Below are 22,780 nucleotides of genomic sequence, written 5' to 3' on the forward strand. Positions count from 1 at the left end.
AGGAGGAGGAGCTTAGCGCGCACCCAAGATGGTCGCGTGAGCTCAGAGCTCCCGGACCTTCGCCACCTCCACCGATCATCCTGCACCTTATCCTGATTTAGACGACGGGCTTTTGTGGACGGGACCTTGCTGATCATTTATCCGTTTCCGAATTACGATTTGGCCCCTGGAAACCGCATATATGGACTTTTGATCATTTTTGGCCTGCTCTGTGGTACTGCCCCGGGCTTGCTTCTTCTGCCAGCCGGGTGGTAATTGAATAACATCGGCCCATGCGAGTCTCCCTTGCCCGGTCTTCTACTTTCAGTTTCGATTCTGGTGGTTTGCCCTCATTGACTTTGCCTTGGTCGCATTGGTCTCCTGCTTCTTTCTACTACCAAGTTATCGTTCGGCGATCCGGACTTTCACTGCTCTTGACTAGTGGCTGGCCCTCGACCTATTCTCCGCTTTGTTGCGGGCGCATCGAGTGTAGCCATTTTTACCAGGTCTCAGAATACCCTCCGGGGCGCACGACCTAAAATGGCCACCAAGCCCGAGGTGGAGAGACGCAAGACCAGACCGGCAACTCGGGGAGGTCCTGTGCAGTCCAACGTTATGGATCGATATACCCTCACAAAGGGCTCTCCGAGTGGCATAACCAAACCCCCGGCCAACTTTGGGGATGAATCCCTGCTGGGTGAAGATCCGTCGTTGAAAGACGTCATGGGCGCCATTGCTGGGATGAAGGCCGCACTGGGACAACAGTATGAGGCCCTGACCCACAAGCTGGACACGGTTGCCATAGATGTTACCCTGATTAGGGCGGACCTCGCAAAGACTAACGAGAAGGTCAAATCCCTTGACCTGAAGACATCTAGTCTTGTCGCCGACGTCTCTGAATTACAGACGGAGGTCGGTAATCTGAGATCCGCCCGTGACCACCTCACTCGACGCTTGGACGATTTTGAAGGCCGCGCACGACGGAACAACGTCCGGTTGGTCGGTGTCCCAGAGAAGACGGAATCGTCAGCAGTAGACCTACTGGTGGAGGACCTTGTCCTGAATCATCTAGCGCCCAAGGGACTGAGTACGTTTTTTGCAGTGGAACGGGCCCACCGAATCCCGGGTGGCCCGCCCAAGCTGGGAGCTTCTCCGCGCCCCATCATTGCGCGGATCTTTAACTTTCGCGACAGAGATGCGATCCTGCAGGCTTCCCGCACATCGGGCCCTACGGAATATGAAAACGCCGCGGTCAGCTTCTACCCGGACTTCACCCAACAGGTTCAGAAGCAGCGATTGGGATTTCAGGGGGTGAAGAAGAGACTGAGGGACAGAGACATGAAATATGCCATGCTTTTCCCGGCTCGGTTGCGTGTGGTCTACAAGGATAGAACATTTTTCTTTGACCATCCTGGAGCAGCTGGTGACTGGTTGGACTCGTTGCCCCCGGGACGAGGGCAATTTGATCATTCGGAACACTCCGGTGGAGCGGAGGGCGGCCCGATGGAGCAGGAATAGGGAGCGCAGCGGCTCCTGGACCAACGTATTGACTTTCGGCAGTGGTTTGACGCTATGCTACTATTGTTCGCTACTGTGTTGTCTTAATGGGGTGTGGGTGGGAGTCGGGTGAGTCTTCCTCCTCTGGGGTTCTTTTCGTAGATTAGTTGTATGTTAGGGCGACAGGCACACTGCAAGTTGGGGTGGCTCTTGAGTCTTACGCAGGGGTGCGGGGTGGGGGGTATGATGTTGTTTTGGGGGGTTGGAGGGTTTTGGTTTGTGTTTCTCTGTTTTATTCAAGGCATGGTGCTGTTGATCTTCTGTGTTGCTGTGTCGCGGCTGGTGTGGGGGGGGACCTGGGATGGATTCTGGGATGGGGATAGGGGACTACGTGTACTGTGTTGGAACGTAAATGGGTTGGGTGACAGAGTTAAACGAGGGGTGGTTTTACAGTTGCTACGACGCTTGTCTCCGGATGTTGTTTTGCTTCAAGAAACGCACTTGCTTGGTAATACGTGCCACGCCATGAATAGGCGTGGCTACCGTCTCACGGCACACTCAGGTTTCACTTCTGGCTCCAGAGGGGTGGGCATTCTGGTTCGGACCTCCCTCCCTCTTGCCGTTGACGACATCATACTTGATGATAGGGGGCGATATGCCGCCATTGTAGGGCGCTGGGAGGGGAGGGTGATTACTTTGCTCTCGGTCTACATACCCCCAGGCCTTCAAACTACGACCTATGCTGATCTGGGAAAAGTGATCCTGGGAGTCCCCGAGGGTTTGCTTGTAGTAGGGGGGGATTTCAACTCAGTGGTGTCTGGGATGTATGATCGTTACCCTCCCCGTGTACTCGCTAAGTCTCAATCCTGGCTGGGGGACTTCCTGGAAGCGCTGGGGCTGACGGATTGCTGGCGCTTACATCATCCTGGGCAACAGCAGTTTACTTTTCACTCTGGGGCCCATGGCAGTCTTTCGAGGTTGGATTATGTTTTGATGCCCTCCTCCCAGGCCTCCCTCATAGGTGAGGTGAAACATCTTGCTAGGGGTATTTCGGATCACTCCCCACTATGGTTGGTTGTGAATGCACGTCTGGGATCGGAAGGTCGGGTTGCCCCGATCAACCCATGGTACCTCCGTGATCCTAAGATAAGACTGGAACTACTTCAAGCGATCGATCATTATTTTGCGGAAAATGTGGGTTCAGTATCCTCTTCTGTCTCCTTGTGGGAGGCGTATAAAGCTGTCATTCGGGGACAGGCCCTCTCATCGATTGGCAATGTTAAGAGATGTAAGCGTGAGGAGGTTGTCCGTCTTGAGACTGAACTTACCATTCTTGAGGGAGAATTGGAATCTGGGGTTTCCCCTGAGAGGCTGCACTTGTTGGATCTGAAACAGCATGAATATAGAGCACTAGTGACTGACGCAGCGAAGGAGATGGGTCGTGAACAGCAGGGGCTTCTGTATGATGTGGGAGATAAGGCTGGGAAATTGCTTGCTTGGTTGGATAGGAGAGAATGCGCGAGTCGAGTTGTTCCTGTCATAGTTGATTTGAATGGTGACAGTATCACTGACCCTGCTGGAATCGTTGCGCGGTTTGCCGATTATTTTCGGGTGGTGTACTCCCCTGTGTCCGATAGACCTGAACAGGACTCCCACTTGCTTCTACGCGATATCTCGCTGCCATGCTTGTCTGACCCGGAGCGGGATCTGCTGGAAGCCCCGCCCACGGTTGATGAAATTGCGACCGCTATCCGCTCGATTCGCTCCGGGAAGGCCTCGGGCCCTAATGGACTCCCCATCGAGCTTTACAAGCTCCGTCCGGATGTACTGGCGCCGTATCTGCGATCGATGTTCTTGGAATCACTGGAGAAAGGGTCTCTTCCTCCCGATCAGAGATTGGCCTCCATAGTGGTTATCCATAAGGAGGGAAAGCCGCGTGACCGCTGCAAATCTTTCAGACCCATTTCTCTGATTAATGCTGAACCCAAAATCCTGGCCAAAGTTCTTGCTACTCGTTTGGTGTCTGTTATAGGTGATCTTGTTCACCCGGACCAGTCCGGATTTATACCACATCGCAATACGGCACTTAATCTTCGGCGCCTGCATGGCGTCCTTGCGCGAGCGGGGACTCTGCGGGAGTCGGCCATCTTGGCGTCTCTAGACGCCACCATGGCGTTTGATACGCTTGAATGGCCCTATCTTTGGGCGGTCCTCTCTAAATTCGGTTTTGGGCCCACTTTTATCCGTTGGGTACAGTTGCTTTATGCTGACCCTTTAGCCCAGGTAGTGGTGAATGGGCGTGTTTCGACCTCCTTTGCGCTTGGTAGGGGTACGCGTCAGGGCTGTCCTCTGTCCCCACTTTTGTTTGCCCTTGCTTTGGAGCCACTGGCGGCTTGGTTGAGATGGGAACCATCCTTGAAAGGTATTAGATGGTCTCCGGAATTTGAAGACCGTATATCTCTGTATGCAGATGATATACTCTTGTACCTTACGTCGCCCCGGAAGTCGTTGATCGTCCTTTTCGACGTTTTGACTTCTTTCCGTAAGAATTCCGGTTTGGTCATCAATTGGTCAAAGTCTTGTGTTTATGTTCTCTCTGGCGATGCTCCCCTCCTGCCACGTGGATGTCCTATTTCGGTGGTGCTTGAGGGATTCAAGTATCTGGGAATCTTTATTACCCTAGACCCCACGCTTCGTTATGAGCGCAATTTGTTGCCCCCTCTCCGACGCCTTCGGGCTGATATAGAGACGTGGAGGAAACTCCCTCTCTCTCCTTTGGGAAGAGCGGCGTTGTTTAAGATGATGTCGCTCCCCCGATTTCTTTATGCGCTTCAAAACACGCTTGACGTCGCACCAGCCGGTTATTTCAGGGAGATTGAAAGTTTACAGCAACAATTGATATGGGGGGGCCGTTCTCGTATTGCCCTTTCGAAGCTCACGCTCCCTTGGTATGATGGCGGCATCGCACTCCCGGACATCCGTCGCTATTATTGGGCCTCTCAGTTAGGGGCCATCAACCACTGCACATATGCTCATTCACTGAACCCGGCCTTTGCGATGGATAAATGGTTACTACCCGGTGGCGATTACAACAGGGCTTTATACGCGAAGTCAGCCGGCGGATCTCTTACGGGTCCCACTAATGCAGCGGTGCAGGTGTGGTATCGGGCTACGGCGGCCACGGGATGGGCTGACAGGCTGACCCGTGCTACTCCACTCTATGCTTCGGAAAAGCTTGGCTCCCTTTGGCAGTCGAAGGGATTCGATCGGTGGGACATGATTGGGATCAGCAGGGTCGATGATGTGTGGATCAAGGGTAGGGTCAAGACGTTTGAGGAATTGAAAGTTGAGTATGAGCTGAATGACAAAGAATCCTTTAGATATGCGCAAGTCCGGCACGCAATCTTGTCTGTTTTTCCCCTAGGCTCGGACGTGCCGGAAGCATCCCCGCTTGAAGATCGGATACTGGATGGGCATGTCCATGATAGCACGATCTCGCTCATCTATAAAAAATTGATTAATACCAGGATTGATCTATTGGATGGCCTTCGAGGGTTGTGGACCAATGATGGTCTGGAACTCGATGATGAAGACTGGCAGGCCGCGATCTCTTCCCCGAAAGAGGTGGCTATCCCGGCACGCCTTCGGTTTGTCCAACTCAAAATTCTGCATAGGGTGTATGTAACTGGTCCGCGTCTTGTGCGCATGGGGTTCTCGGCGGATGGATTGTGCAGGCGTGGCTGCGGTATGGTGGCCACATTTCTCCATATTATTTGGGAGTGTCCTGCTGTGCTGCTATTGGAATCGAGTGCATGATGTAATGAGTGAGGTCACAGGTGTGCGGCTAATGCCTGAAGCGCGGAGGTGTTTGTTGAATGTCTGGGAGCCGAATGACTACAACCTGGCGCAGCTTCGATGGGCGACCTTGGGTAACATGGTTGCCAAGCGTGACATTGCCCAGCTATGGGGCGCTCAGAGGCCTCCGACAGTCCTGGTGTGGAAACAAAACATGGATTTGTGCATGTTTCGAGAAAAAACAGTTTATGTATCCCGTGGCAGGCCTGGCAAATGGGGGAAAGTTTGGACTCAGTGGAACACGTACCGTGGGGATATATGTGCTCCCCCCCATATCGGAATGTAATACTGATTTATCTTCCTCCCAATCGGATGTTTCCTCCGCAGGAATATAGATGTTTTGTGTACTTCTGGTTTCCTTTCCCCCCCTCCCCCCGATTTATTGTTTGCGATGATATCTGATTTAATTCTGTACACCCCCCCCTCTGGCCGAATGGTGACACGTTTCTATTGTAATGCCTTGTCTTGTTTTGTTTCTTTGTTTCCTTGTGTTTAAATTCAATAAAAAGTTTCAAAAAAAAAAAAAAACTTCGGATTAAATGCTGTTTTCCCCATCCTAGTACAGCTGAAGGACAGACTGGATACCTGCTGGTGATCCCAGCCTGTGTTGTCAGACATCTGATCCCTCTGTTCTTCTAAATACTCTTGGAGAGACTGAAAATAGAAAAGCCGGATTTAGTAACTATCTGGCTGTAGAAAAATGGAATATAGTGAAACAGTACATCTGGTGGACTTCTATAGTCTTTCCTTTAAAAGACACTTCTTCGGGACCAACACAGCTTCCAAATAATTTATTTCACAGCTGACAACCTGGTTTCTTGTGGTTTATCTCAGATGATGGATGTCATTCGAGTAGATCTTTATTTTCAGGTTATGTGTAGGTTTTACCGCTATACAATTGGAGAAAGACTTTGGAGCAGAATTCATACTAAAACATAGCCGTGGTACTGGATATGCGAATATGCTGGCTGCATATCTTGGGGAGTTTTATGTTTCTTGTTGATTATATGCATCCAGAATGTCTATAGAATTTAGTGAACTGGCCTTGTTCGGTTGTGAATAAATCTGGCGATTTTTTTTCTTTCTTTACAACTTTGCTAATTTTAAGATTGTGGAAGGCCCTGATTTTTTCCTTTGACCCCGTTTTCACTATATCAAACAGCATGGTACCATTCACGCTTGATCACTGGTCCTTCTTTGAAAAGCATGTTCCTTTTGTAGGATTGCATTTCTTTAAGCACTTTGGTCCTACTGACAGTGATAGCGGGCTGACCTGAGATTCCAAAGCATCGTTTTTTTTCACTCCAATGCCACTGAGGGTTGAAAAGTAACGAATGAGATAAAATACCCTTTTGGGTTCAATGAAAAGTAGGCAAGACCTTTGGTTAAAAGCTAGACTTAGAGCATAAGATCAATGCGCCCAGATGGATGTCCAGGAATTTCTCCCTACATAACACTATATCCACCTTCCCATAAGCGTATCTGAAGTGACCATTGCAACAAAGACAGCTTTCATTATTAATTGGGTAAAGTCAACAGTGTCCACCAGCAGAAAAGGGTGAGCCTGAAGAGTTTAGAGTACTACTGAGAGACTCAAAGCAATAACGAACAGATGAATCATTGAGCATGATTGAGAATAACTAACAGATTATCTAGAGGAAAGAATGTCCGCTTCTTCCCTGCCTTAAAAAAGCTCCGATTGTTGTACACGTAGAGTAAAGCACTAAAACCGATATTTCTAAAAAAAAAAAAAAACAGCCATGAAAATTTCAAAACGGACTGGAAATCACATCACAGGGCGAAAGTTACTAATCTATATAGTTTCCGAAAGACTGGCCAGTACTGTTTCCGTGGACTTCAGGTTGTATGTTTTTTTCCTGACTCTGGGCTGAAACAGCTAGTGCCAAAGGGCCCCTACCCTACCATCCGAGGCCGGACTGCCTCTCCACCTGGCATATAAAGCATGGCTGCGGTACGTGTCAATCATTGCACTGCACCGTATTGCAATTGCGTTTAATTAGCGCTTGTATTGCTTCAGTTAAATGTTGCCACACAAATACAACACACATTTATGTAAAACGTGTGGATAAATTCAGAAGTAAGCCTACACAAGACGAAGCCGTGGAAACTCCATTTAGAAGCACAGCTCTGGCTCGCGAGTGAAAGCCTTCGCGCTTTTTTCCTTTCATTTATGCTTTGTTTCCTTGGACCGCCGGACCCCAAACCAATAACAATTTATTTACATCTGCGCCGGAGCCCGGGGGCTCGTTTCGTACGCCGCTACATGAATGAAGTGCACGCGGCAGGACGAAACAAGGAAACGGGGGTGGCCATTAGTTCAAGGCTCGGCCTGCCCCTTCGCGGTGGTACATTCCGCGCATTACCATCCGTGGAGAGCCTCGTGCTGTACACGCGCTGTACGCCGACTCCTCGGCAGCCCGCGCGCCAATTAAATAATTCAATTCCCCAACCTGCTTCGAGCCTGTTTTATAATAAGGCATCCAAACGCCCAATGCGTAATTAAACCTGCTCAGGGATACACACACAGCCTTCACGGGGGCAAATTAATTGCAAAACTGCTGAGCGTGTTTATCAACACACCAGAGTGTAAAAGCAGCAACAAATTACCGCGCGCCCGCGCGCCAGAGTCGAAAACCACCGCGGATCATCTGCTCGGACCGTAATAGTGTGGCAGGCAGCCTGTATTAAACGGAGTCTGGAAAATACACAGCAATCTGGATCGTAAAAAATCTACAGGGCCCGTACCTACACTCCGGGGGAAGGCAGCACGCCCAACGCCCATTTAGCCCTGGCTGGGCTGCGCCTGGCACGTGAAGCTGAACATTTATCAAAGATGAACAGTGTGGGCGGGAACTGAACACAGTGTCCTGCAGGCAACCCAGGGTGCCGGATGGCCAAGTGCAATCATGGAAATCGGCTCCCAGACCCAGTGTAGTGTCCGAAACACATCGCTATCATTGGATGAGGAGGGTCCTTTACACTCAAATCCAAATATGGTATTTGTAAAGCACGAACTACGCACCCCTAAAGGTCTCAAGGCGCTGGGGGCTGTTGTGGAGATTAAGTGAGCTATTGCCCAGAGTCACATGGTGCTGAGCGGGCGCAGCAGCCGGGGATCGAACTGTGAGCCCTGCGCTCTGGAGTCAGCCGCCCTGGCCCCAGCGCCACATCTCACCCCTGTGGCTCAGACACAAGTTTACCCACACCACTAATGATGTCAATGCTAACAACAGTTCTGGCAGGACACTCCCTCCTGCTTGTAGGGAGAACGCAGGTTAGTAAAGCAAACCAGTGAATGCATCAGTGATCAGGGCCGGATTGGGAACCCAAAGCAGCCCTGGCAATATTCTCTGACCAGCCCCTGAAGAACTGCCTGACCGCCGGAGTGCTTGTGTGCTAGCAAAACCAAAGGGGATGATGGACGGAGTGTTGGACATTGCAAGCACTCACCCCCAGTCAACTGATCTGGGTTTAATCCATCATCATTCCTTCGCTCACTCTGCCACCCCAGTTGAGACATGGTCATAGGCAAATCAGTGTTACCCTGTGCCTCATGGGAACAGAGAAAAACCAAAGGAAATGATGGACGGAGCGTTGACAATACAAGCACTCACCCCCAGTCAACTGATCTGGGTTTAATCCATCACCGTTCTTTAGCCCACTCTGCCACCCCAGTTCAGACATGGCCATATGCAAATCAGTCTGACCCTGTGCCTCATGGGAACAGTCCAGTCCGAACTGCCAAGCCATGCCTTCCCTGGACCGGAAACAAGCTACCGAGGACCGGTTTCTGGCATTTCAGCCATCTTCAGCCCGGCTTGCTTGAATCCAGTGGCAAAGTGAGCAAGGGACTCACGTCTGAGCATACCCTGCCAACTTGTGGCGAACAAAGAAAAACCAAAGGAAATGATGGACGGAGCGTTGACAATACAAGCACTCACCCCCAGTCAACTGATCTGGGTTTAATCCATCACCGTTCTTTAGCCCACTCTGCCACCCCAGTTCAGACATGGCCATATGCAAATCAGTCTGACCCTGTGCCTCATGGGAACAGTCCAGCCCGAACTGCCAAGCCATGCCTTCCCTGGACTGGAAACAAGCTACCGAGGACCGGTTTCTGGCATTTCAGCCATCTTCAGCCCGGCTTGCTTCAATCCAGTGGCAAAGTGAGCAAGGGACTCACATCTGAGCATACCCTGCCAACTTATGGCGAACAAAGAAAAACCAAAGGAAATGATGGACGGAGCGTTGACAATACAAGCGCTCACCCCCAGTCAACTGATCTGGGTTTAATCCATCACTGTTCTTTAGCCCACTCTGCCACCCCAGTTCAGACATGGCCATATGCAAATCAGTCTGACCCTGTGCCTCATGGGAACTGTCCAGGCCGAACTGCCAAGCCATGCCTTTCCTGGACCGGAAACAAGCTACCGAGGACCGGTTTCTGGCATTTCAGCCATCTTCAGCCCGGCTTGCTTGAATCCAGTGGCAAAGTGAGCAAGGGACTCACGTCTGAGCATACCCTGCCAACTTATGGCGAACAAAGAAAAACCAAAGGAAATGATGGACGGAGCGTTGACAATACAAGCACTCACCCCCAGTCAACTGATCTGGGTTTAATCCATCACCGTTCTTTAGCCCACTCTGCCACCCCAGTTCAGACATGGCCATATGCAAATCAGTCTGACCCTGTGCCTCATGGGAACAGTCCAGCCCGAACTGTGAAGCTATGCCTTCCCTGGACCGGAAACAAGCTACAGAGGACCGGTTTCTGGCATTTCAGCCATCTTCAGCCCGGCTTGCTTGAATCCAGTGGCAAAGTGAGCAAGGGACTCACGTCTGAGCATACCCTGCCAACTTATGGCGAACAAAGAAAAAACAAAGGAAATGATGGACGGAGCGTTGACAATACAAGCACTCACCCCCAGTCAACTGATCTGGGTTTAATCCATCACCGTTCTTTAGCCCACTCTGCCACCCCAGTTCAGACATGGCCATATGCAAATCAGTCTGACCCTGTGCCTCATGGGAACAGTCCAGCCCGAACTGCCAAGCCATGCCTTCCCTGGACCGGAAACAAGCTACCGAGGACCGGTTTCTGGCATTTCAGCCATCTTCAGCCCGGCTTGCTTGAATCCAGTGGCAAAGTGAGCAAGGGACTCACGTCAGAGCATACCCTGCTCATGGGAGCAGTCCAAATCAGTTTGACCCTGTGCCTCATGGGAACAGTCCAGCCCGAACTACCAAGCCATGTCTTCCCTGGACCGGAAACAAGCATCCTGGGACCGGTTTCTGGCTAATCAGCCATCATCAGCCAGGCTAAGTTGGCAGGGTATGCCCAGACATGGGTCCCATGCTCACTTTGCCACAGGATTCAAGCTAGCCTGGCTGATGACGGATCTTCAACTATCTTGCAAAGAGCATTGCTCTTAAATATATTATAAAATCACTTGCACACTGTTAGACCAAGCAGTTTCTGGCTGGCTGGGATGCATCACAACCAGACAGAAACCACCATACTAGATAGGATGAGTATGATACACTTGTCCGATAACCTCTGCTCACATTTGGGTAGCTTGGCACAGAGCAGTCAGGCTTATCCTCAGGGTCAAAGTGTAAAGTATTGGCACAACACCACCCTTGCAAAACACGGAGTACACTACAAAAAGACTCCACACCATATTTATAACACTGGTCTATTTATTACACACACATTGAAATCAAAATGACATACACATTGGATATATGCTTTACAGTTATATGTAGTTGTTGAACTCTCCCTTTAGCAGCAGAACGGCATGAGACTGTATGTACTAGTCATAGCTATTCACTTGCCTCATTATCCCCTCAGCCTCGTAAGCAACAAACTCATGGTCGTACTTCTTCGAGATGTTCACAATCCAAGCGATCCCTCCCACATCAAAAGCAACAGAAACATATATGCAGGCTGTTCGGGGTTATTCCACTTTCCCGCTATCACATTAGCATAAAACAAATATAGCATACACTGTACAGTTGCAACGGCCAAGGAATCACAGGTTTTGACTACGCCTTGTGACCCAGCCCCTCAGCCACCCAGACTACATCAGCCAGCTATACACGTTGCACCCCCTGGCAACACTTTGATTAGATTGTTGGGACCACATAAAGAGGAAAGAAACAGTTACTTGGTTTCATCCATTCAGATTAGCCCTTCAGGCACCCAGCTGCCTGTGCACGAGGTAAAAGACTGATACCGGAAGTTAGCGCACTTCCAAATTAGAGAAATTAGAGGTGTGAGCTGCAGCTGCTCCAGGAAGGCAGCCAAGGGTGACCACAAGTCTAGTTAAGACATTCTCCACATCAGAGGGCCTTGTGGCGTGGGTCCGGGGAAAAGGAGCCGGTGACCCCAGACCGAGGCTACTATTTCAGGTACTGTCGTCCTCCCATCTGGAGGTAGGAGACAGTTTAGGCTTCCAGCTTGGGTCCCGCAGACTCAGAAAACGTCCACCGGAACCGCTCGGACATCACATGCTACAGAGTGCGAGCAAGCACAGGTTTCTGGTTGCAACCACAGGTTCCCTGGACTCTGCAAACTTTCCCACACTCCTCAGATGGGCAGCTGATCTTTACAAGCACACTTCTCTGCACAATGTGTTTACGGAGTACATCAGGACACTTCGGATGTATGACGATACATCGCGCCCATTTACATCGCGCGCTTTTTCCCCGCATGTTTTTGATCGCTGAGACCTTCACATCGCGTGTTTTCACCTCGCATGCTTTTGCAACGCGATCCCGTTGATTTCTATTGGGCCGTACTTTACCCCGCAGTCCATCTCCTCGCATGGCAAAACAACGCGGTCTTTTGAGTCGGCTGCGAGAACCCGCCTCTATGCCCTGGCCCCCCCCCCCCCCCCCTCCCTCCACCCCCCTCACCTGAACGCCAAATCGTCGCTTTCTATGGTATGTTTGCACATGTTGCATATTTTTGGTGTTTGTGTTAATTACATTTGTAATAATATCTGAATAAATTGCAGGCTTTTTAAAGTGCTTCGCCTTACATGTTGATAATACATATTGGGGTGGTATAAAAGGACTCGCCCCCCATGCCTCCATCCATTTTGCAGGTCTTCGTCCAGCTAGCCAGACGTGAGTGCAGCGTCCCAGCGGCCCGTCCTCCGCCATTGCAAGTAAGTGACCAGAAAATATTGTTGAGCGTTAAACCAGCTCTTTGCGCTCTGATGTGTCTATATGACGTACCTTTTTCCCCAAATCTAATTACATTTTGTCATGATGTGTAACCTTTGTCCGGATTCTTTACACTCACCGTCCCGCATTTGCATTTATGGCAGTCGGCCCCCCTAGCCAGGATCCTTGTCTCGCGCACCTGAATTGCCCTTTACTATTTACTTCCCACGCAATTGCTACACATATTGTGTGTTAAGACACGAACCTGGGTCCTGTTTTTTTTGTGTGTGAGTCATGAAAGACATTCAGGATACGATGCGCTCGAATGTGTTTTTGAGTGATATTCCTCGCACATAAAGTAACTGCAGCAGAGGTTTTAGAAGGGCAGGGCAGGGCAGACGGGATGTGTGAATGTGCAAATGAAACTTCGTGTACCTCCGTGCCTAACAGCAAGCTTGGCAGCGCACGCCAATAGCTTTCTTCGCGCTGTGCAGAATGTGAATTATTTCAAAAGCTGTGATAACTCGACTGCAAAAAGATATCAGTTTTATTGACTTATGCAATTTGATTGTAAAACTCTAACCCCTCTGGACTCCATTCCAAAGTGTTTTGGGTGACCCATTGGTCACTTACTGACAGACAAGCATTTTAATACAGTACAGTATATACAGTAAACGAAATATGAACACAATAAAATCTCCACATGCGTTTTACAATGTATTTAGTGCTAAATAGCTCAGTCAAAGTCACAAGGCCATTGCCTGGGGTGGGTGGATGGATGGGTGGATGCATGGGTGGATGCGTGCGTGGATGGGTGGATGGATGGGTGGATGCATGGGTGGATGCGTGCGTGGATGGGTGGATGGATGGGTGGATGCGTGGGTTGGATGCGTGCGTGGATGGGTGGGTGGATGTATGCGTGGGTGGGTGGATGGATGCGTGGTTGGGTGGATGTATGCGTGGATGGGTGGATGCGTGGGTTGGATGCGTGCGTGGATGGGTGGGTGGATGTATGCGTGGGTGGGTGGATGTATGCGTGGATGGGTGGATGGGTGGGTGGATGCGTGGGTTGGATGCGTGCGTGGATGGGTGGGTGGGTGGATGTATGCGTGGGTGGGTGGATGTATGCGTGGATGGGTGGATGGATGGGTGGATGCGTGGGTTGGATGCGTGCGTGGATGGGTGGGTGGATGTATGCGTGGGTGGGTGGATGGATGCGTGGTTGGGTGGATGTATGCGTGGATGGGTGGATGGATGGGTGGATGCGTGGGTTGGATGCGTGCGTGGATGGGTGGGTGGATGTATGCGTGGGTGGGTGGATGGATGCGTGGTTGGGTGGATGCGTGGGTTGGATGCGTGCGTGGATGGGTGGGTGGATGTATGTATTTTTTGCAGTTAAACACGCAACTAATAATTCAACCGCAATTTCTATTTTTTTCTTCCTGTTACAGAGTCTCAAAGGTCACCGAGTTGTAAGGCAAGCTACGTTTTTGTGGGTGTCAGCGCAAAGTTACAGAGCAGAGTGTCCAAAAAGGTAAAAGGGCTAACATTCATAAAGTGTGAGAGAAGCTATGTTTTTGGTAGGCTATTCTAGTGTTGACAAAAATGTGTAGGGGTATTGACGCAATGGAAATCATTGTTTTTATGTCTCTACCCCTTATCTTCCGCCCGTGCACGTTTTCAGCCCCCTGAAGCTCCTGCCACTAAAGAATCCCTGTGTCGTCGGCTTCTCTAACCCCATTTACACTGCCCTTAATGCTACAGCCCCACCTATACCGCTACCCAAAAAAAACAAATATGATAACAAATGCATTTCTTTTCTTTCTGTTACAGAGTCTCAAAGGTCAGCGAGTTGTAAGGCAAGCTACGTTTTTGTGGGTGTCAGCGCAAAGTTACAGAGCACAGTGTCCAAAAAGGTAAAAGGGCTAACATTCATAAAGTGTGAGAGAAGCTATGTTTTTGGTAGGCTATTCTAGTGTTGACAAAAATGTGTAGGGGCATTGACGCAATGGAAATCATTGTTTTTATGTCTCTACCCCTTATCTTCCGCCCGTGCACGTTTTCAGCCCCCTGAAGCTCCTGCCACTAAAGAATCCCTGTGTCGTCGGCTTCTCTAACCCCATTTACACTGCCCTTAATGCTACAGCCCCACCTATACCGCTACCCAAAAAAAACAAATAGGATAACAAATGCATTTCTTTTCTTTCTTTTACAGAGTCTCAAAGGTCACCGAGTTGTACGGCAAGCTACGTTTTTGTGGGTGTCAGCGCAAAGTTACAGAGCACAGTGTCCAAAAAGGTAAAAGGGCTAACATTCATAAAGTGTGAGAGAAGCTATGTTTTTGGTAGGCTATTCTAGTGTTGACAAAAATGTGTAGGGGTATTGACGCAATGGAAATCATTGTTTTTATGTCTCTACCCCTTATCTTCCGCCCGTGCACGTTTTCAGCCCCCTGAAGCTCCTGCCACTAAAGAATCCCTGTGTCGTCGGCTTCCCTAACCCCATTTACACTGCCCTTAATGCTACAGCCCCACCTATACCGCTACCCAAAAAAAACAAATAGGATAACAAATGCATTTCTTTTCTTTCTTTTACAGAGTCTCAAAGGTCACCGAGTTGTACGGCAAGCTACGTTTTTGTGGGTGTCAGCGCAAAGTTACAGAGCACAGTGTCCAAAAAGGTAAAAGAGCTAACATTCATAAAGTGTGAGTGAAGCCATGTTTTTGGCAGTGTAATTTAGTAGATGCTCATGTCCGGCTGCATTTTCTAGTGTTTACAAAAATGTGTAGGGGTATTGATGCAATGCCAATCATTGTTTTTAGGTCTTGCCTAGGCAGTGGATGTAGCGATGCTTCTGCCAGATATTAATTAGGGGCTTGCAAAAATCCCCCCAAGCCTTTCCCAGGCGGATTGGCTACAGGGCATTTGAGGAGTATTCCTCTGGGACACCCAAGCAATTTCTATAAGTTAAATATTTGTGTACTAACGCCTCTTGAAGCTGAGGCGATTTCAAGAGGGAGAGAGCCTGCTTGGGGTCTATTAGCGTGGCCAGGAATGCATACAGTAGTGTATTATTTAGCGGTACTAGTCTCCTGCTCTCAGATATGAATGTCTGACAAAATGTCGAAAACAAAAATATCGCTATACAAAAATATCGGAACAAAAATATCTAAGTCAAAAATATAGGAATCCTCTCCCTAACAAGGTAAGTACAAATATATGGAAAATAAAATATAGAATGACAAAAATATCGTTTTTTGTAAAATATATATATATTTTTTTATTGAATAAAAATGTCATATTCACAAAATAATACTTATAAATGTAATAAACATATTTAAAAATCTACTATAATATTTTAAAAAAATACATAATGTAATACAAATTAATTTTATTAAATATATAATACATAATAAACTATTCATTAATAATAACTCGAAATTAATTATTGTCATAACTTAAATAAAATTTAATAAAAACATAGTAGTCATAAAAAAGCTAAATACATTTTAGATAGCGTATGAGTCAAAATTACTATTCCCACTCCAGAGAGTGCGACAGTAGGGCAAGTGTTGGATAGCGTAGCACTAACAATTACTATTCCCACTCCAGAGAGTGCAACAGTAGGGAAAGTTTTGGATAGACAATATGTAATTAAATTACATGAAAAATAAATAATCAAACATAATAAATACACTATAATACTCGATATTTTGTCTGTGTACCCTCAGATATACATTCTCATTCCATAGCCTTGTAGTGGTGACCCTTCCTTACAGCAGCAGTTCAAAGGATTGGCAGTTATTAATTGTATTTTACAATTAGAACGTGCCCAAAGGAGCAACATATATTGTGACAATGCAAAGAAGATAGTGCACAAAGCGATGCGTCCAGTGTACAGAGCATATTCACAGTGTACACCTTTTACACCTTCCAACTTAAATGACAGATCCTGTTTCTGTCTTCTAACTGTTTTTTTTTTTTTCATTTTGAGCCTATTCACAGTGTACACCTTTTACGACTTTCAACCTAAATTAAAGCTCCTGTTTGTGTATTGTCAATGATTCCCCTCGTTTTTCTTTTAACAGGAAATGTCGGATCCGAACATGGCCAAATACATCACTTCCAGCAGAGGAAACCGTCTACTAAAGCACACTGGTTATATATACTGTAAGGAGAGAAATTCGGAGCCACGGGGTCATTGGAAGTGTGTCCAATATTACTCCAAGCAATGCAGAGGCCGAGCGGTTACTCTGGGTGACTCTGTTTTAAGAACCACCGACCATAACCACTCTGCCTCTGCAACTGCAATTGAAGTGAGAGAATCAATAAATGGAATGAAAGAGATTGCAGGCAACTCCAATGACCCGTGCGCTGCTATTTTAAGGGAGGTATCCCAAACCATTCCTGAACATGTTGCTAGTAGCATGCCCGCTATTCCAAACTTGCGTCGGATAATTCAACGTAAGAAACAGGCTACTAATCCTACGCGCATTACACCACGAACATTTTCTGACATAACAATCCCTCGTGAACTTTCTCTGACAGTTGCGAATGAACCGTTTATTTTATATGACAATGAAAATGCTCTAAAGCGTGTTTTAATCTTTAGTACCCCCCGTAATCTAAGTAGGTTGGAGAACAGTGATGTTTGGATGATGGATGGTACCTTTAAAAGTACGCCCACCCCTTTCACCCAAATATACACTATTCACGGCTATGTTAACACCACAGTAGTTCCATTAGTGTACAGTTTGCTGCCAGACAAACAATCCTCAACATATACTGAATTTTTGTCAGTCTTAAAATCTAAAATGGCAAACAAAAGTCCGAGAAAAGTCATCATGGACTTTGAATTACCAATGCTCAATACTATAAGTAAATTGTACCCGGATACCCAAATTCAAGGATGTTTTTTCCACTTTTCTCAGGCGTTTTGGCGTAAAATACAAAAAACATCCCTCATTGAGGATTATGCGTCTGACAGCAAACTCCAGTTTGAGCTTAAAAAACTAACTGCCCTTTGCTTTGTTCCTCCTCACAGTGTAGACGAGTACTACACATCGATTACTGAGTCTGAGTACTTTATAGCAAACGAAGACAAATTGGCACCAATTTTAAATTATTTTGAAGACACATGGATTGGCCATCTAAGCAGGTCAGGTCGCCGGAGGAAACCACGTTTTCTTGTGGACTGGTGGAACTGCTACTCGACCTGCTTAGAGGGAGGAGCAAAGACTAACAATGCCATAGAGGGTTGGCACAACTCTTTGAACACGAGTATTGGGAAACCGCACCCTAATTTTTACCATTTTGTAGAGATTTTGCGAAAGGAGCAAAGCTACCAAGAACTGCGAATGTCACAATCTTTAGCATGTAATTTAAACCCACGGCTTTCACAGCGCACAAAGGAAATGTCGACTCGACTATTGGCAGCACTAAAACTTTTCCCCTTGTCTGTGGTTAGTGACTACCTTGCTTCGTTGGCACATATACTGAATTCGTTTCACTAACAATGTGTGTACCTTGCTGCCTATGTCACAAAAATCCTCGAATAACAAATACTGTCATTGTTTGATGCAAAGGCTGCTGTTGACGTTTCTGTTTTACTCCCAACAAGAATGAAAGACGTTAAATGAGTGCATCATTCTCCCCAGTGAAAATTCGAGTCCAAATATGTTAGTAATGTCCTACATCCAAAGTATCTATCTCTGTGATATAAATTGAACGTAATGCGATCAAAATATATATGGCTTCCCCGACAAAAAATTTAGACGGTTTCCCCGTTAACATTGTGTGTTGTTATTATCTTCAATACATTTCAGTGATCCCGAACCAATGTAATGCCATAAACGTGCAACTTTCCTATGGAAAACTGTTCTTTTGTTTAAAGGTAATAAAGTAATAGTAATAAATACATATTTTTTTATAATATATAAGGTGTGTGGTGTCCTTTTATTTGATATTACAGGATTGCATATGGTAAAACAGCTGTCTTCACATGCCCTCTTGATTTTAGCCTGAAGGTCAACTTCTCACATTCCACCCAGCCATCCATCCATCCATCCACACACTCATCCATGCATCCATCCACCCACCCACGCACACACCCACGCACGCATCCAACCAACGCATCCACCCACGCATCCATCCATCCACGCAACCACCCACCCACCCACCCACTCATCCATGCATCCATCCATCCACCCACCCACCCACGCATCCATCCACCCACACACTCACCAACGCACCCACCCACCCACCCACTCATCCATGCATCCATCCACCCACCCACCACCCACCCAACCATGCATCCACCCACCCATCCACCCACCCTTCCATGCATCCGTCCACACTCCCACCACCCACCCAACCATGCATCCACCCACGCATCCATCCATCCACGCAACCACCCACCCACCCACTCATCCATGCATCCATCCACCCACCCACCCACTCATCCATGCATCCATCCACCCACCCACCCACGCATCCATCCACCCACCCACGCATCCATCCACCCACCCACGCATCCATCCATCCATCCACCCACACACTCATCCATGCATCCATCCACCCACGCATCCATCCACGCACCCACCCACCCACCCCAACCACCCACCCAGCCATTCACGCACCCAGCACGTGACCCATTCATGCACCCAGCAACCGATCCACCCCACCCATGCAGGCATAAAAATGAAATATACGCAGTGTATATAAAGTAAGTTATTCTAAATATACGGAGTGTATAAAAAGTAAGTTATTCTTTGAATGTTGGCCACCCTAAAAAAAGTACATTGTTTATGTTTGTTTTTTATTGTTGCCGTGACAGCATGTTCGAACGTTAGTCCCCGGCAGCAATTTTTTTTTATTTTATTGACGTGACAGCAGGTTTAGATTTGAACGTTTTATTGGCCATATGGAGGAATTTTGCCACTTGTGCTTAACAAGTTTTTCTGATTCTAATGATTAATTCTAGTGAAAAAATTAATTAAGGAAGCAAGTAATGCTGTCTCTGATGATGAGCTAATGATGAAACAGTACTTGAAGCAGACATGGCTTTGCCTCTGACATGTAATATCACTCATAAATTCGAACTACATGCGAAGTACTAATGTTCGGTAGCTGTCAGCAGGTTCGAACATTAGTCCCCGGCAGCAAATTGTTTTTATTCTTTGACGTGACAGCAGGTTCGAACAAGTTGTGCGCGGTGCCCCCAGACCACATCGTTGTCTATTATGTGGCCGTAAATCATTGTTGGTATCAAAAGTAAGTTATTCTTAGAATGTTTGCGCCCATAATACATGTACATTGTTTATATTTAGGCAAAATAAATAATATAGCATGGAGTCAGGGGTATATGCATTATCTCACATGTGAACTTATTGCTGGATTTTAAAATAACAATAAATAAGTACATATAAATTCATAAGATGACAGCACACTGTACTGTTGTATCTGCAACCCCTCTATGAACTGGCAGACATATGTTCAATACATTTCATAAAGACAGTAATGAAGGTGTGTTTAGAGAGCTTGAAGAAGAGAGATAGCCTAAGGAAAATATGACAGCTTACGCATCCATCCACCCACACACTCATCCATGCATCCATCCACCCACCCACCACCCACCCAACCATGCATCCACCCACCCATCCACCCACTCATCCATGCATCCACCCGCCCACGCATCCATCCACCCACCCACCCACGCATCCATCCACCCACCCACGCATCCATCCACCCATCCACCCACACACTCATGCATGCATCCATCCACCCACGCATCCATCCACGCACCCACCCACCCACCCCACCCACCCACCCATTCACGCACCCAGCACGTGACCCATTCACGCACCCAGCAACCGATCCACCCCACCCATGCAGGCATAAAAATGAAATATACGCATTGTATAACAAGTAAGTTATTCTAAATATCCGGAGTGTATAAAAAGTAAGTTATTCTTTGAATACCCACGCATCCATCCATCCATCCACCCACACACTCATCCATGCATCCATCCACCCACGCATCCATCCACGCACCCACCCACCCCAACCACCCACCCAGCCATTCACGCACCCAGCAAGTGACCCATTCATGCACCCAGCAACCGATCCACCCCACCCATGCAGGCATAAAAATGAAATATACGCATTGTAAGTACATAGTTTATGTTTGTTTTTTATTGTTGCCGTGACAGCAGGTTCCAACATTAGTCCCCGGCATTTTATTTTTTGTTATTTTATTGACGTGACAGCACCCCGGCAGCTATTGCACCCCGGCAGCTATTTGTTTGTTATTTTCTTGACGTGACCCCGGCAGCTATTTTTTTGTTATTTTATTGACGTGACAGCAGGTTCACATGTGAAAGTTATATTCCGAAACAGTACTTGTGCATTTTTGTTTGTTATTTTATTGACGTGACAGCAGGTTCACATGTGAAAGTTTTATTGGCCGAAACAGTACTTGTGCTCGTAAGTTATTCTTAGAATGTTTGCGCCCCTAAAACAGCAGGTTTGTGCTCGTAAATCATTTATGCTCATTAATATTATGTGTCATTTGCGATCCGATGTAAATATTATGTGTCATTCCGTTTCGTGTATTTGCAATTGTTTTGGCCATATGCTTTAAATATTTGGGCCATAAATCATTCCGTTTCGTGTATTTGCAATTGTTTTGCCCATAAATCATCATGCCGTTTCGTATGTGCTTTAAATATTTGGCCCATCAATCATTCCGTTTCGTTTATTTGCAATTGTTTGGGCCATAAATCATCATTCCGTTTCGTGTCATTTTCCGATGTAATGTCTGGCGATGTAAAAAGCGTTTCGTCTCATTTCCGATGTAATGTCTGCCGATGTAAAAGTCATTGCGGCGTCTTAGCATGCGGCGTCTTAGCATGCGGTGTGAAGCCATCTGCGATGTAATAGTGGCGATGCGATAGTAACGCGATGTAGTGCTTCCGATGTAATGGGTGTTCCCCGGACACTTCTTGTCCCAGCCGAAGATCACTCCCCCTCCCCCCCCCCGTTTGTACTGCACCCTGTGCGGTCCTCATGATCTTGTGGAAACGGGGAGACCCTTTCTGTCCCTGGGATCTCGTGGACAGGAGGCCTTCCAACCAGCCCTTGGAGAGTGGCAAGGGACCCGGGCCACGAAGGTTGGCAGATAGTTGCAGGCTAGCAACGTCCAGGCAACATCCACCAAGTGAAAGTTTCTTCCTGGAGCACAAAAAGCCCCAGCCCACCACAAGTCTGTGGATAATCCAGTTGCAATCCCTCCTTCTCCAATGGTTCCTCTTGTTGATGTCCCAGAGTCGAACCAGTGTAGTATGGTTCAAATCCAAATAGAGTCTCTAATTCCTGAGGGCAGAACCCCAGTAGTTATACCCACAATGGCCTTCGAAGATGAGATCAGTTGAAAAGACCACCTTTGAAATGCATAGGCCCTCTCTAAATTTTGTCCTTGTGATCCAGTCACGGGTGACGCCAACCTACCCAACATGTCCGCCGCCGCCGAAACAGAAACCGGAAGTGGGGTTGGCGCTCTAGCGTCCGACCAGGAATCAGAGGCTGGGATGGCTGAAAAGGACTATAGGCGTGCGAAATGGAGTTCGGTGTTTTCGGAGCGGGAGGAGGAGGACGACGCCACCGAAGTCGGACCGGAGGACAAGCAGCGGAGCCCGACCACGAGGGAAGCAGAGGAAGACGCGAAGGAGCTTTGCACCAGTGGAGCAGAGCAGGAACCCCACGACAGCAAGGAGGAGACGACGAGGGAAAACAGCTCCAGGAGCACTACGCCCGGGACCAGTGCACTCCCAGGCGGTGAGGAGGCTTGGTCTCCCAACACCACGGCCCATGAGGGTTGTGGCAGCAGGCAAGCACCTGCTGCATGCTTGTGGCTAGTAGGGGAGCTGTGGGCTCGGATACTGGGGCGTCACTGAAGTCACCAATTGTTTACCCCCACCTTAGGCATGACACAATAGGGACTGGTAACGATACACTACCCCGCCCCCTCCCTCTTATGTTTAGTACGTAACAGAAGCCTGAGCCGGTGTTCTTTTCTTTTCTTTTGGGTCCACACTTTCCTACCACAACAAGAAGCGGAAGAGAGACAAGGAGACTGCAGTGAAGGACCCCACATCTGCGTTGTGTTTATCCCCTATTGACTGCCTATTGGCTACCTGCAGGAATGTAATGATGTTAAGAAATAAAACCCTGAGCCTCTACTAATAAACCACAAGTACCA

The 22,780-nt window shown here is 47.8% G+C and overlaps 2 protein-coding genes across 3 annotated transcripts in view; one reads left to right on the top strand and one right to left on the bottom strand.

Annotated features, from left to right (window-relative positions):
• The window catches only part of CEP128 (centrosomal protein 128), a 704,507-nt gene that overhangs the window by 469,040 nt on the left and 212,687 nt on the right, over positions 1-22,780 (bottom strand). The window lies entirely within an intron of this gene.
• LOC144781255 (uncharacterized) lies at positions 12,320-18,173 on the top strand. The gene is made up of 5 exons (XM_078659996.1): positions 12,320-12,524; positions 14,356-14,438; positions 14,738-14,820; positions 15,120-15,202; positions 16,611-18,173. The coding sequence occupies exons 1-5, from the start codon at positions 12,441-12,443 to the stop codon at positions 18,033-18,035; spliced, it is 1,758 nt and encodes a 585-aa protein (XP_078516122.1). The 5' UTR covers positions 12,320-12,440; the 3' UTR covers positions 18,036-18,173.

Source organism: Lissotriton helveticus, chromosome 9, assembly GCF_964261635.1.
Source record: "Lissotriton helveticus chromosome 9, aLisHel1.1, whole genome shotgun sequence".
NCBI classification, from domain to species: domain Eukaryota; kingdom Metazoa; phylum Chordata; class Amphibia; order Caudata; family Salamandridae; genus Lissotriton; species Lissotriton helveticus.